Raw genomic sequence first — 13,717 nt, forward strand, 5'->3', positions numbered from 1 at the left:
TGACTACCCGCCTGCCTGCTGCGCCTGTGTCTGCTTCCGGGTTCAGCCTCTGATTCGTGACATTCATAAACAGACCACAATTGCGACTGAGGTATTCATTTGGTCATTAACTATTATGGATTGCAGGAAGATGTTGGAAGGTTATGGCAAACTGTGTGTGTGTCTGCCTTAACAGTGACGTTTAAATGTCCTTTAAATGTCTTCTAGTTTCTAGCAAATTCTGTATTTCTGCGGTTTTTAAACTGTGAGCAAGCATGAATTCTACATGAAGTAAAAGTGAAAGCACTTCACCAGCTTGTCATTGTCATAAAACGATAAAACGATAAACGATAAAATAATAACACAAATCTCACTCCCAGCAATACCTCTGCAATACCATGTTGTCCCATCGTTGTGCTTTTTCCTCTCCACCATTCAACTTTGTACATTTGTGTGAGTCTACCCAGGCCTCAGGGTCGCATTCCTGAGCAGTGTGTCATTGATTCCTATCCAAATCAGAGACCCTATAAAAACAAACATATTGATTCCAAAATGACATTAACTATTATCCTCGCCTTAAGATGGACTCAATTCAACTTACTGAGGGATTTGTTGATGACATTTGAGCTTTTTGGCGCTTAGGCCATGTATGTCTCGGGCCGGCCCTGGTGGGACCTAATAACTAGAAAGGTCGGAAGAAGCTGAATGAAAGGTTATGGGATATTACATCATAGCAAAAACGAAGGCTGCCAGAGTCCTGAAAAAAAGAGATACAAAGAGAAACAGACTATATAATATAGAGAAAAATCCAAAATGACAAATCCAAATCATGCATTTCAGAGAAGTGAGTAGGCCAGCTGATTACACTGTTGAGCTGATCAATGTGACTCAGAATCAGAATCAGAAGACTTTATTGCCATGACATGTAAACATGTTAGGAATTTGGTTTGGGACAGTGGAGCACGGTTTACAGCAGGACAGGTGCAAGACAGTGCAACCCAACATCATAGTGCAAGAGTCATAATAATTAATATAAATATAAAGTGCAGAGATCAAGTGTTCATGGCAAATTTGCTCTACAATCTTTTGTCGGAGGGCAGTGAAACGAGTGGACGCTTTCGTTCACAACAATATCTTCGACGAAAGTGCCTCTGTGTTGAGTCTCCCTGTTAAGCCTGGACACGCAGCTTTTGATTGATTGAAAACTTTATTAGAAGATTTGCAGAAGTAGGTACATGAAAGTACATATTACATACAAGGTCAACTAACAGGATAAAAACCCAAGAAAGCCACTGGCTTATTTCAATTGGGGTCCTTGATTCGCTTCGCTTCTTTCAGTTCCAGTAGCGTGGAGCAGAGGCAACACACGCTCCTCTATAGGGAACTCGAGTAAGCATGGATAAATAATCGTATCATATCATACTCGAATGAATGATGAGCGTGCATGATCACTTATTTGGGCAGTATGTTATTCATGCATCACTTATTTTATAACTATTCAATACATGATGTACTCAACTTTCCAGCTCTTGATCTTGTAGCTGCGATGGCCGAGTGGTTAAGGCGTTGGACTTGAAATCCAATGGGATCTTCCCGCGCAGGTTCGAACCCTGCTCGCAGCGCTAACCGGCAACTTTTTAGGTGAAACGAAACACGGTCAGATCATGTGAATGTAGTCCCTCTGTCTCTCTGTCCCTCTGTCAACTCTGTCAAACCCCAACAAGGAATGTGCACAGAGATGTCCAGCAGATATGCAGCAGAGATAATATCTCAGATATATCGGTCTTCTACCTGGACACGTTATTACGGCTAGTACAGCTGCATCTCTGAAATGTTTTTTAGGCAAACAACAAGGAAGAAATGAGCTTGATAAATCACAGGGTAAGACTGAGATTTGGTGTCGGCTGTCTGTCTACTTTCGTTTTCGGTAACCAAAGCCTCATGTGCACATGGTGGGGTTGGTTCAAGTGTTACGAATGTAAGCGCAGGTTTCGATATGGGTCATTTTAAAAAGTGTATCTATGCAGTCGTTCCCAAAAAATCGGATATAGGCACTAAATTGGAACTAGGCATTACGACCTGCGGTGTAAATGCAGCCAATATTCATGTCGTGTCAGTGTTTTATTGTATAGTATAGTAGTATAGTATAGTGGATAGTGTACATAGCCTTTATTTATGTAAACCAGCTCCTTTCCATTCTTGTTTTTAGTCTTTTTTCCTAGCACCAGGGGAGCCCCCCCCTCCCAAATGTCGTTGTATGGTACCTGTACTGTATTAATGACAATAAAGACCATTCATTCGTTCATTCATTCATTCATTCATCTATCTAGTAGAAACATGATATGGTGACTCTGAAGTAGGGGTAGGTGTGGGTGACTCCTACATGATGGAACTGCAAAAGGTCCCGCTGGGATTCGAACCCAGGATCTCCTGTTTACTAAACAGGCGCTTTAACCAACTAAGCCACGGGGCCTGTGCGTGCTATGGAGTGCATGGGAATTTACGTGCCGTCATGTTATTATGATCTTAATAATAATAATAATAATAATAATAATAATAATAATAATAATAATAATAATAATAATAATAATAATAATAACAGCCTTTATTTGTATAGCACTTTTCCTGCAAACGTTGCAGCTCAAAGTGCTTAGTAACGGCTAGGTTACCAGTTCTACCTCGAAATCGTATATCGTATATAATAAAGCGAAACTAGTTTTATCGAAATAATCGATATCATCTATAATCACATATTTAATATTATTATTTATTATTCACTCTGTATCTAAACAGTTTTTTCAACCACTCTCCTCGCGCCTTACTAAGTACTCTTTCGTAACTGGGTATAAGTACGTGATTGTGCAACAGCTGTTGATCAAAATATGTATTACTGTCGGAAATATTATGTAAAATATGTTTTTTCATATTGGACGCAGCAGACACAAGACAATAGCGACTTTGTACCACTTGATGGCAGTATAGTCACATCTTCAACGCGCGGCTAGCAGACTGCTGTAGGACTGCCTTTGCTTTCTTATGTGTCAGCATTATCTAATTAGCTGACTAATTTAGCAGACACTTTTATTCAAAGCGACTTACAATAAATACATTTATCTAAGTGAGTGAATCAACTATACCGTAAGTAAAACCTAGGATGAGAACAAGTGCCTCTCTCTCTCTCTCTCTCTCTCTCTCTCTCTCTCTCTCTCTCTCTCTCTCTCTCTCTCTCTCTCCCTCTCTCCCTCTCTCAGTCTCTCTCCCTCTCTCTCTCTCTCTCCCTCTCTCCCTCTCTCAGTCTCTCTCCCTCTCTCTCTCTCCCTCTCTCTCTCTCTGTCTCTCTCTCTCTCTCTCTCTCTCTCTCTCTCTCTCTCTCTCTCTCTCTCTCTCTCTCTGTAGGAGACACTTCCCTAAAATACTTCTAAACCACAAAGTGATGCTTTCTGGACATTTGACTCATTTTTCTAATTCCTTCCATGTAGCTCTCTCCCAGTGAGATCACTTCTTACTAAGCCATCGACCACCAGCAGCTTCAACTTCCCCAACTCAAACCACACCCCACACCCACCACCCACCACCCCACACCCTACACCCAGGGCCGGTCCTAGGCATTTAGGTGCCCTAGGCGAGAGTATGATTTTTCTAGGGGTGCCACCACCACCACATTAAGCCACCAGTACTGCCTCATCACCACCCACACATTCAACAGTAAAAATATGGACAACAATGGTTTCAAGACAAAAATAGACATCAGGCTGAGACATATTTTCATAGAGACATGAAATTCATAGAGACCAAATTATTGAAATGTAAAAAAAGGGGGAGGGGGCATTTGGTGCCCTAGGCGACCGCCTAGTTCGCCTATGCCAAGGACCGGCCCTGCCTACACCCCACACGCAAGATCAACGCCATCACAATCAGAATCAGAATCGCTTTTATTACATCTTACTGTACAAGTACACAAGAGTCAAATTCTTTGGCTTTGGTTCCTTAACATTGACATTGCAGCATTCAGATACAGGGAAAAGACACAACAATAACACAATAATAATAAGCAAAGTAAGTGAGCTTACAAAAAAGTTATCCCACAACAACAAGGAAATAAAGTGGCCTTTTGGCAAAGTGATCATTTCACAGTGGCCTCAGTAGTGCAGAAATGCTGTGGAGACACAATGACACGTGAGATTGGCACGCTGACTCCAGCAATGTCCACCAGAGCTGTTGGCGGGGAATTGAATGTTAATTTCTCTACCATAAGCCGTCTCCAAAGTCGTCTCCAATTTCGAAATCCAATTCTCTGAAAACGAGGACTTACGGTAGAGAAATTAAGATTCAATTTACGGGCAACAGCTCTGCTGGACATTCCGCTGGACTCTCTCAAAACTTGCGACATCTGTGGCATTGTGCTGTGTGATAAAACGGCACATTTTAGAGTGGCCTTTTATTGTGACCAGCCTGTGTGACCACATCTGTGCAATAGTCATGCTGTCTAATCAGCATCTGGATACGCCACACCTGTCAGGTGGATGGATTATCTCGGCAAAGGAGAAGTGCTCACCTAACACAGATTTAAACAAATTTGTGAACACAATTTGAGAGAAATAGGGCCTTTTTCATCTATCGATCTGTTTTCTTGGTAGGCAAATTGGTGAGGGTCTAGGGAGGGAGGCAGCGTCCTGCAGGTCAGGACCTTGATGATCTTCTCAAAGCATTTGCTCACTACGGGGGTGAGAGTTACAGGGCTCCAGTCACTTAGGCATGTTAGCATGTTAGCATGTTATCTTACATGATATCTTATGTTATCTTATGTTATCTTACCATTTTTCGGTACCGGGATGATGGCAGATGACTTGAAGCAGGAGGGCACTATGCCCATGGAGGGAGAAGTTGAATATGGTGGTGAAGACACCAGCCAGCTGTCCTGTGTCGTGGATTAATAACGAGACTCAAGATAGGAACTTGCTTTAAATCTAGAGTTGGGACAGTCAAATGACTTCACAATGGGAAGCTTTCAAAAAGACTGCCACCCAACTCTCACATAGTACATTTAATATACTGTCAACATAGTCATAACATTGATAACGAGTCTGCTGATGGAGTAAGTTCCTGTGGGACCGACAGCAGAGTCCTAAACGAACTGTTTATGAACACAAGGCCCAAACAGCTCTGTGTTCACAAACAGGACAGTCAGACTCTCAACAATCCCACAGGAACACTCCACTGTTACACTCTGTGTGAAAATGGATACACCATGCATACATACAATACATACATGTAAAAAATCCTATACAAGATGCAGTATAGAGCATTATGAACTGCCATACATGTGAAAAATCCATTACACCTGCGCTCGCTTTAACCACCCGGCCTGGAGTTCCATCCAACCCGGCTGCCTTGCGGGCACCTGTTGTGTCGTCTGTGGTGTGGGCTCTCTCTAGGAGGTTAGTGTGGCTCTCTCTCTAGGAGGTTAGTGTGGCTCTCTCTCTAGGAGGTTAGTGTGGCTCAGTTCAAAGCTGTTCAACTGGTCTGGTAGAGAGTCAGAGGTGATGGTTGTTCCTCTGAGACTCTCTGTGAAGTCTGAGGTTATGTGTAGACGCTTCCACGTGCTGCGTGGGTTATCGCTGCGTACCTGTGACTCCTACCTTTCTGCTTACCTGTGACTCCTACCTTTCTGCTTACCTGTGACTCCTACCTTTCTGCGTACCTGTGACTCCTACCTTTCTGCGTAGCTGTGACTCCTGCCTTTCTGCGTAGCTGTGACTCCTGCCTTTCTGCTTACCTGTGACATCTACCTTTCTGCTTACCTGTGACTCCTACCTTTCTGCGTACCTGTGACACCTACCTTTCGGTGTACCTGTGACTCCTGTCATTTCTTTGCTGTAATCCCTTTTGGCTGCCTTGGTAACTCTACGGAGGTCATAGCAAGCAGCTTTAATTTCCAATGTACAGTATCTCCAGATTTGAATGCCGTCCTTCTCGCGGTTAGCACTGTCTGGACCACTGTCTGGACTTGATCCATGGTTTCCGGTTTGGGAACACTCAGACTGTTTTCGTGGAGACCACTTCAGTGAAAAAACTGTGAAAAAACTGTTTTTGATGTAAGTAATAACTGAGTCTTTTATGTTCAAAAGTGACTCTCTGTCATATCTTATATAGCTGACTACATTACAGGGTAAAAACACAATTAAAAACAATAAATGAAGCAATGTTGTTCAGGATCCCGGAGCACAGCGTTATTCTCGACGCCATAATCAGGAATAAATATATATAATGTTTATCTGAAATGAAATCCTACCAAGTCATTAAGTAGAGAAAGAACAGAATACAGTTGAGTTGTGATTGTACATTGTACGGATTTTGGACACATTAGTGATGTGGCTCACAGACAATCCTTACGCAGTATTTGGAATGAAATAATATGCCATTTTCCATTCTGTGTAGATGTAGTGAAACGTCCTACTGATTGTTGTTGACAATAATAAATGACTCCTGCTGGGTATTAAGTCATACATTGCTGGGAAGAGTTGGGAAAGATTAGATTCCAGATGTGTGTGTGTGTGTGCCAAACAGTTAGCAAAGTATTGCTCAGTATCTGCTGTTATTGGTAGCCGCTCAATATGGAGAAGGCGGTGCTTCTTGTACCCATGAGCTGGATACTGTCTGTTGTACAGTATTGATACTGTATCTGTCAACCCACTGGTATCATCTGGTGTGAATAACATCCTGTGTGTAGCATAACTGGTTGTTGGCTCAGCACTATTGTAACTAACTGTTTCTACTAAAATGCACTGATAGTATTTATGTCCTTTAGATATTGTACATGTATGTGGACATAAATAAAGTCTTTAAAATGTTTGTCTGTGTGTGTTTGTCTGTGTATGTTTTTGTGCTTTACAGCTTGTGTCAGAACATATGTCTCTAATCTGCCGGGTGCAAGGTCTTCCTATTTCAAACTGGCCACAATGTCATTTCCTGTGGGTATTATTTTTGCCCAAAAGTGTAGATATTATGGTGACATACTGGTTGTACTACGCACACTGGGATACCCCCAAGGCTTTCTATAGTCCACAGTGACTCAGAGAATAGACTAATCTGTCCCAGAGAAGACTTGTCAAAGACAATGTCGCCCTTGGAAAGATATTAATAGTAACGCTGACTCCTCTCTCCCCGACTGACCTCTGACCTACACATTCGCAAATAAAAATGTTCTCCTCTTTTCTCATCCCATCTCATTCCACTTCTCCATGTGTGTCTTTCTCCCTCCATCTTTGCCCCCTGCTTTCTCTCCCTTCTCATATCTCTCTTTGACAAAAGACCATATTCACACGGTTCAAAGCAATCCACAGAACTCCATGAATAATTGGGGTTTCTTATGAGTCATGCTTCTAAGACGGTCCAGGGGATGACTTTCACATTCTCGATGACTTTCCTCCATCTGTTTAACATTGTGTGTGTGTGTGTGTGTGTGTGTGTGTGTGTGTGTGTGTGTGTGTGAGGACACTACCATGACTTCTGTAAGAGCTGTATGAGGGCATTGTTGACTTACTATCTGCTATGTTGACTTAAACCTGCTGTCTAACTGTTCTAACTATGCAGGCGATGTGTCTGAGTCTTGGGAGATTGTAACCCGTGGGGATCAAACCCTGGTCACCAAAGGTCTTGACCAAACAGATATTGACCATTAGACCAAGAGGACATCTTCATGGTCTGAGGATGGTGTTAGTTAGCCTGATCTCAGGCAAGGTTACTCATCACACGAGGGCGGTTCCAAACCAGGGCAGGCTGTGGGAGGTAGAAATCTTCATGGTGTTTTTCCCACGGCTGTCAGAACTGTCAGAGTCACTACCCATCTTCCAAGGTTTAGAAGAAGGTGACAGAAGAAGGTTTTTCCTTCTATCAATGGCCCCTGGGGGCCTGAGCTGGATTACTCTTCCTGCTACGACTGGTGGATTGATGATTCACTTGCTTAGTATTCAAATGTATTGATTGTAAGTCGCTTTGGAATAAGGCGTCTGCTAAATGCCAAACATGTAAAATGTAAAATGTAGAGGAGGAGCTCGTTGTAATACATGGAATGCAATAAGGAACAGTATTGCACACTAAATATGTGCCTGATACCGTTCCATGCATTACAATGAGCCCGTCCTACGACTTCTGCGTCTAGAAGCTTCTGCTCTCCCAAACCAACTCTGCTACACACCGTCACTGTCTCTACTGTCGCTCCAACCACCCTACTACTCCTCTCTTCTACAACACCACTGATAGACCACTCAGGCTTTCATTGTCATCTTCTGTTCTCTTCATATTCATGAATTTAAAATGCCAACGTATGCCAATGTATGTGAAACACGTGTTTGATACCATTCCTCATTTCATGCATTACAATGAGCCCGCCCTCCTATTTCTACCTCCACCAGCCTCCACTGATGTGAACCCAATCAAAGCTGCCAGAACAGCAGGGCAACAGAGGCGCCCAGGGCAGAACAACCATGCCTATTTTCAGAGATATAATTGGAAAAGAAAGAAGTGAACTTTCCCTCACAAAAGAACACTCATACAGCACCAAATCTAATTACACAGTTTAACAAAGAGGGCCACTGAGCTGCGATAAATGTTCACGCTGTGAAATAAAGAGAAAGACAGAGAGAGAGAGAGAGAGAGAGAAAAATGGAGAGAGAAATTGGTCGGTAATTGCATCCGGTGGTGAGTCATTGCAGGTGTTTTTAAGAGCCTCCATTTAAATCTTGATGCCATCGTCGTCGTCGGTGATGAATGCAGCAGCAGCGCAGCCAAGTCTCATTTCATAATAAGCGGTCTCCTGTGGTTATGTCACACGTAGAGGCCAACACACATATGCACGCACACACGCACACACACGCACGCACACTTTATCTTTTGGAGAGCATCAGCGTGTTGTGTGTTAGATTGCTCACCACCAGAAACATGAGCGTTCATGTTGTTTCTGGGAATGCACCACTTTATTCTTTCTTTTTTTTTTCTGAGTGGGGCAGTCCCACTCATATTTTTCATTTTTATTGTGACAGAGATAGTAGAGATTTGACAGGAAGGATGGGTGAGAGAGAGAGGAGGGATGACATGCAGGATATGTCCCCGGGAACCCTGCGGTCACATGGTCAACACATGGTCCGCTACGCCACCTAAGCGCCCCTCACCACTTTATTTCTAAATGTAGTCAGTGCTTATGCTGTTTTTGGTCATATGATTGATAGAGTATACAGTAACAGAATTCAGATAAGTCTAGGGACGCTAGGGGATGGAGGCTGGAGGCTGAAGGCTGGGAGCTGGAGGCTGGGGGCTTGGGGCTTGGGCCTAGAGGATAGGGGATGGAGGATGGAGGATGGAGGCTGGGAGATGGAGGATGGAGGCTGGGGGCTTGGGCCTAGAGGCTGGGGGATGGAGGATGGAGGCTGGGAGATGGAGGATGGAGGCTGGGGGCTTGGGCCTAGAGGCTGGGGGCTGGAGGCTGGGAGATGGAGGATGGAGGCTGGGGGCTTGGGCCTAGAGGCTGGGGGATGGAGGCTAGAGGCTGGGGGATGGAGGCTGGGAGATGGAGCTTGGAGGCTGGAGCTTGGAGGCTGGGGGATGGAAGATGGTGGCTAGGTGGACACTGTGCTCTGTGGTCAGGGTCTAGGGAGAGGCTGCTGTGATCAGGGTCAGGCTCCAGAGAGGCTGCTGTGGTCAGAGGCCCCAGGTCCCAGCAGGGTGATAGGTAACTCCTCTGTTCTGACACAGACCCAAACCACCACCACCACCACCGCCGCTCTGAGTCACACACAGAAACACCCCCACCCACACACACACATGCATGCACACATGCACACACACCCAAACCCCCAGTCCCCAGGCCAGCCCAGGTCCAGGGAGCTCTTCAGTGCTGAGGAGGGGCGGAAAAACTGATGCAGCACTTCAGTAACACCCACCCGCGCCATCCCCAACCTATCCTCAAACCAATAAACCACACTCTCCAGTGTGTATGTTTTTTCCGTCATGACAAGTTGAGACCCAGCGGGACGATCATGCTCAGTACAGTTCATGGCAGTGGGGCGGGTGGGTCACGGAACCCATCCCTCACTCACAAAACGGAGAGATTGTAAAAGGGAGTAGTGTAGTAGTGTGGTGCTAATGGCAGAATCCGGGTCTTTTTTCCTGACTCAGTTTACTGTAATGGGCTTGTTTGGCTGTAAAAGAGTAGGCTAATTTGGGAGCCCAAGGGTGAGGGGAACATTCTAGAAGTCGTGTTTTTGCTTGTTTTGGACAGTTGACAGGTTGTGATTGTTTCTAATGAATCGGCATGACTGGCGGGAAATGTGTCGGAGCCACCAGACTCTGCTGAGGGCTGCTGAGGTTGGAGGGACATGTTTTCACACAGAGGTGCGAGCAGTGACTCACTGGAATGTGTGAGGTTGGTTTTTGGGAATGGGTTGTTGCCCATAGGGGCTGGCCAGTTGAAGAGAGATATTTTTGTTCCAGTTCCAACTCAACACCACCCCTGTTGATCTTGGCTGGTTGCCAGGGGAACCTACTAGGTCAAAGGGCAATGACATACTTCGTCGTTGGGTAGGGACATTTGTTTTGCTTTGTCTCCTTCTCAGGCTGACTTCTGTTTGCTCCTAGACGTCCAGACAGAGATTGGCAAACCCTTATCAGGACGATGAGCGATGGCCGTCTGCCTGGACAAATACATGTGTGGTGGCCGTGTGTTCGTGCAGTGAGTCAGCAGTGTCAGAGGGACAATGAATCACACGCAACAGGCAGACAGACTCCTGCAGGAACACATGGCCAGAAAACACCCAAGGGTCTAGTTAGCACTTCCAAACATCTGATCTGGTTTTATCTGGATCTTTTTTTTTGTATTTCGATATAGCAGATTGAGTTGAGAGTGGAAGGTGGATTAGATCATGAGAGTTGGTTTGGAGGATATACTTCATTGAGGTTGAATAGAAATATTGGTTTTGCCTGGAATGGACAATTCAGCAATCAACACACCCCGTCACTTTTTCCACTTTTTGTTGTGTTATAGACTCAATTTAAAATTGATTAAATTACAATTTGACATCAATCCACACACAATACCCCATAATGACAAAGTCAAAACAAGTTTTTTTAGAAATTTCTGCAAATTGAAACACAGAAATACCTCACGTGCATAAGTCTTCACACCCTTTGCTATGACACTCTTAAAATCAGCTAAAAAGCAAAAATGTCATCAACAAGTCACTCAATAAGTTGAATTGAGTTCATCTTAATGCAAGGATAATCGTTAATGTAATTTTAGAATCAATATCTTTGTTTTTATAGGGTCTCTGATTTGCATAGGAATCAGTTACACACTGTGTAGATTAGGATGTCACTACCATACTTTTCTCTTGATCCTGACAAACTCCTCAGTCCTGCCAGTGACAAACAGACCCATAACTTGATGCTTCTACCACTATTCTTCACATGAGAGATGGTGCAGAAACTGCATTGCATGTGGTGGATTCTCTTTTGGACACTTGGTTATAGACCAATTTTGTAGAGTGACTGAGATGATGTTGTTCCATCGTTGTGCTTTTTCCTCTCCACCATTCAACTGTGTAGATGTGTGTAAGTCTCCCCAGGCCTCAGGGTCGCATTCCTGAGCAATTTTGTTCCTCTCCAATTGTTCCATTTATAATGACAACCTGATCCACACAGCGTGTAACTGATTCCTATGCAAATCAGAGACCCTATAAAAACAAAGATATTGATTCCAGAATTACATTACAACGATTATCCTTGCCTTAAGATGGACTCAATTCAACTTGTTGAGTGATTTGTTGATGACATTTTTGCTTTTTTAGCTGATTTTAAGAGAGTCATAGCAAAGGGTGTGAAGACTTATGCACGTGAGGTATTTCTGTGTTTCAATTTGAATACATTTGCAGAAATGTCTAAAAACTTGTTTTCACTTTGTCATTATGGGGTTTTGTGTGTGGATTGATGCAGATTTTCTTTTTGGATTAAATTGAGCGTATACCACAACAACATGTGAGCGTATAACACAACAAAATCACTGATATACTGTATATGGTACTGTATATAGATCATTGATTTCAACTAATTTCCCTCACTTTCACTGTCATTTCGTGACGTTAGAATTATAAGGTTCTATCTCCATTTTTATCAAAATTTAGTTTTTTACATAATACGATCCATTAGGTGTTTATTAATGCCTGTGTGGTGTTATTTTAAAAATGTTGACATTTTTGAGTTAGTAATTAATAAAATACTATGGTTCCATCTCACAAAACATAATGGAATGTAAAAACTTTGACACTCAATATCTCTGAACTACCCTAAACGGAGATAGAACCTTATCATTCTAAGCTCACGATTGGTCAAGAAAGATCTCTGACCTGAAACTGCTAGCTTAGCTTAGCAGGACATCTCCTCTGCAGTGGGTCTGATCTAGAAACACAAACCAACAGGAGAATTTCCCTTTTCCTGTTGAGTTTCTAACTTCCTGTTGTGTCTACCGTTCTAGGAAGGTCGTGCTGTGGTGTTTACCATGAGTGCCAGTAAGCCTGTTACTGTACCAGACTTCCATTGTATCGTTTGATCTTCAGAACCACAGCCAGACAAGCCTGGGCTGGGTCTGGTCTAATCTGGTGGGTGAGCTTAGTCACCCCAGAGGTTCCAGACCAGGGTTCCTGTGCTCCTGCCCCCTTACCTGTCCTGCTCTGCCCAGGGCCACTGTTGTACACAGGTGTGTCATGCCACACCATTGCCAAGGTGTGTGTCAGGTGTTTGTCAGGTTTAGGCTTGATATTGAGATGCTTATGTAACAGTCTGGGTGTGGTGACTTCTTGTGTGTGTGTGCGTGTCTGTGTGTGTGTGTGTGTGTGTATGTGTGTGTGTGTGTGTGTGCGTGTCTGTGTGTGTGTGTGTGTGTGTGTGTGTGTGTGTGTGTTAATATAGTATGTGTTTGCGCCTGTTACCGGATTTGTATCCGTACATTCTGTGGTACTATAAGTCACCACAGCCTCTCCCATCACCACCACAGCCACACGCAGGCTCACACAGGCCAGCCACCAACAGGACTTTTTTTTCCTCATCTTCACCCTAATCATGTCCAGAGGTAGTGCCAGCTGTGGAATAACCATTGAGATGTTCTTTCCACATACTCTCCAGGAGTCATACAGTCAACACAGAGGTATTACGTAACCTCTCATGTTGGTTTGTGTTTATAGACAAGGCAACATCTGGAATGCCAACCAGAGGCCAATTGTGACACAAAGTGTGTGAAGCCTAATTAGGGTTTTAACTTTCAAAGTTGGTATCAAATGGACTGACTTAAATGGACTGACTTACTATATAGCGCCTTATTCCAAAGCGCTTTACAACGGCCTCTCGTTCACCCATTCACACACACTTTCACACACCAATGGCGACAAGCTACCATGCAAGGCACCGTCATCTCTGACGCTCTCTACTGGCACTTCTGAATGCCTCACTTTTTGAACGAGATACAGAGAAAGTGCATTTCCTTCAGATGGCTCACTAACTTGCATACAGTAGCGTAAACGTATGTATGACAACGTATGACGACATTGTAACAGATGGTTATCCTGTATGTGATTCGGCGCATCTGCCCATTTTGAAAACTTTCCAGTCCTTTATCCCGAGGCAGTGAGTGTGTTGTTCCGTCAAATTCTTTATGTATGAGACTACTGTATATACCTATCACTGGGAAAACAAT

General features: G+C 43.8%; 1 protein-coding gene across 1 annotated transcript in view; it reads right to left on the minus strand.

The window, feature by feature from the left end:
- The window catches only part of zanl (zonadhesin, like), a gene marked incomplete at both ends in the record, with an annotated part of 82,749 nt that extends 70,006 nt beyond the window's left edge, over positions 1-12,743 (minus strand). The window contains 1 exon segment of the mRNA XM_080543119.1: positions 12,689-12,743. Coding sequence (XP_080399245.1) covers positions 12,689-12,743 — 55 coding nt within the window.
- Positions 12,744-13,717: the final 974 nt, after the last annotated feature.

The sequence above is a fragment of the Nansenia antarctica genome (genome assembly GCF_963989245.1).
Source record: "Nansenia antarctica genome assembly, chromosome: 12".
NCBI classification, from domain to species: Eukaryota; Metazoa; Chordata; class Actinopteri; order Argentiniformes; family Microstomatidae; genus Nansenia; species Nansenia antarctica.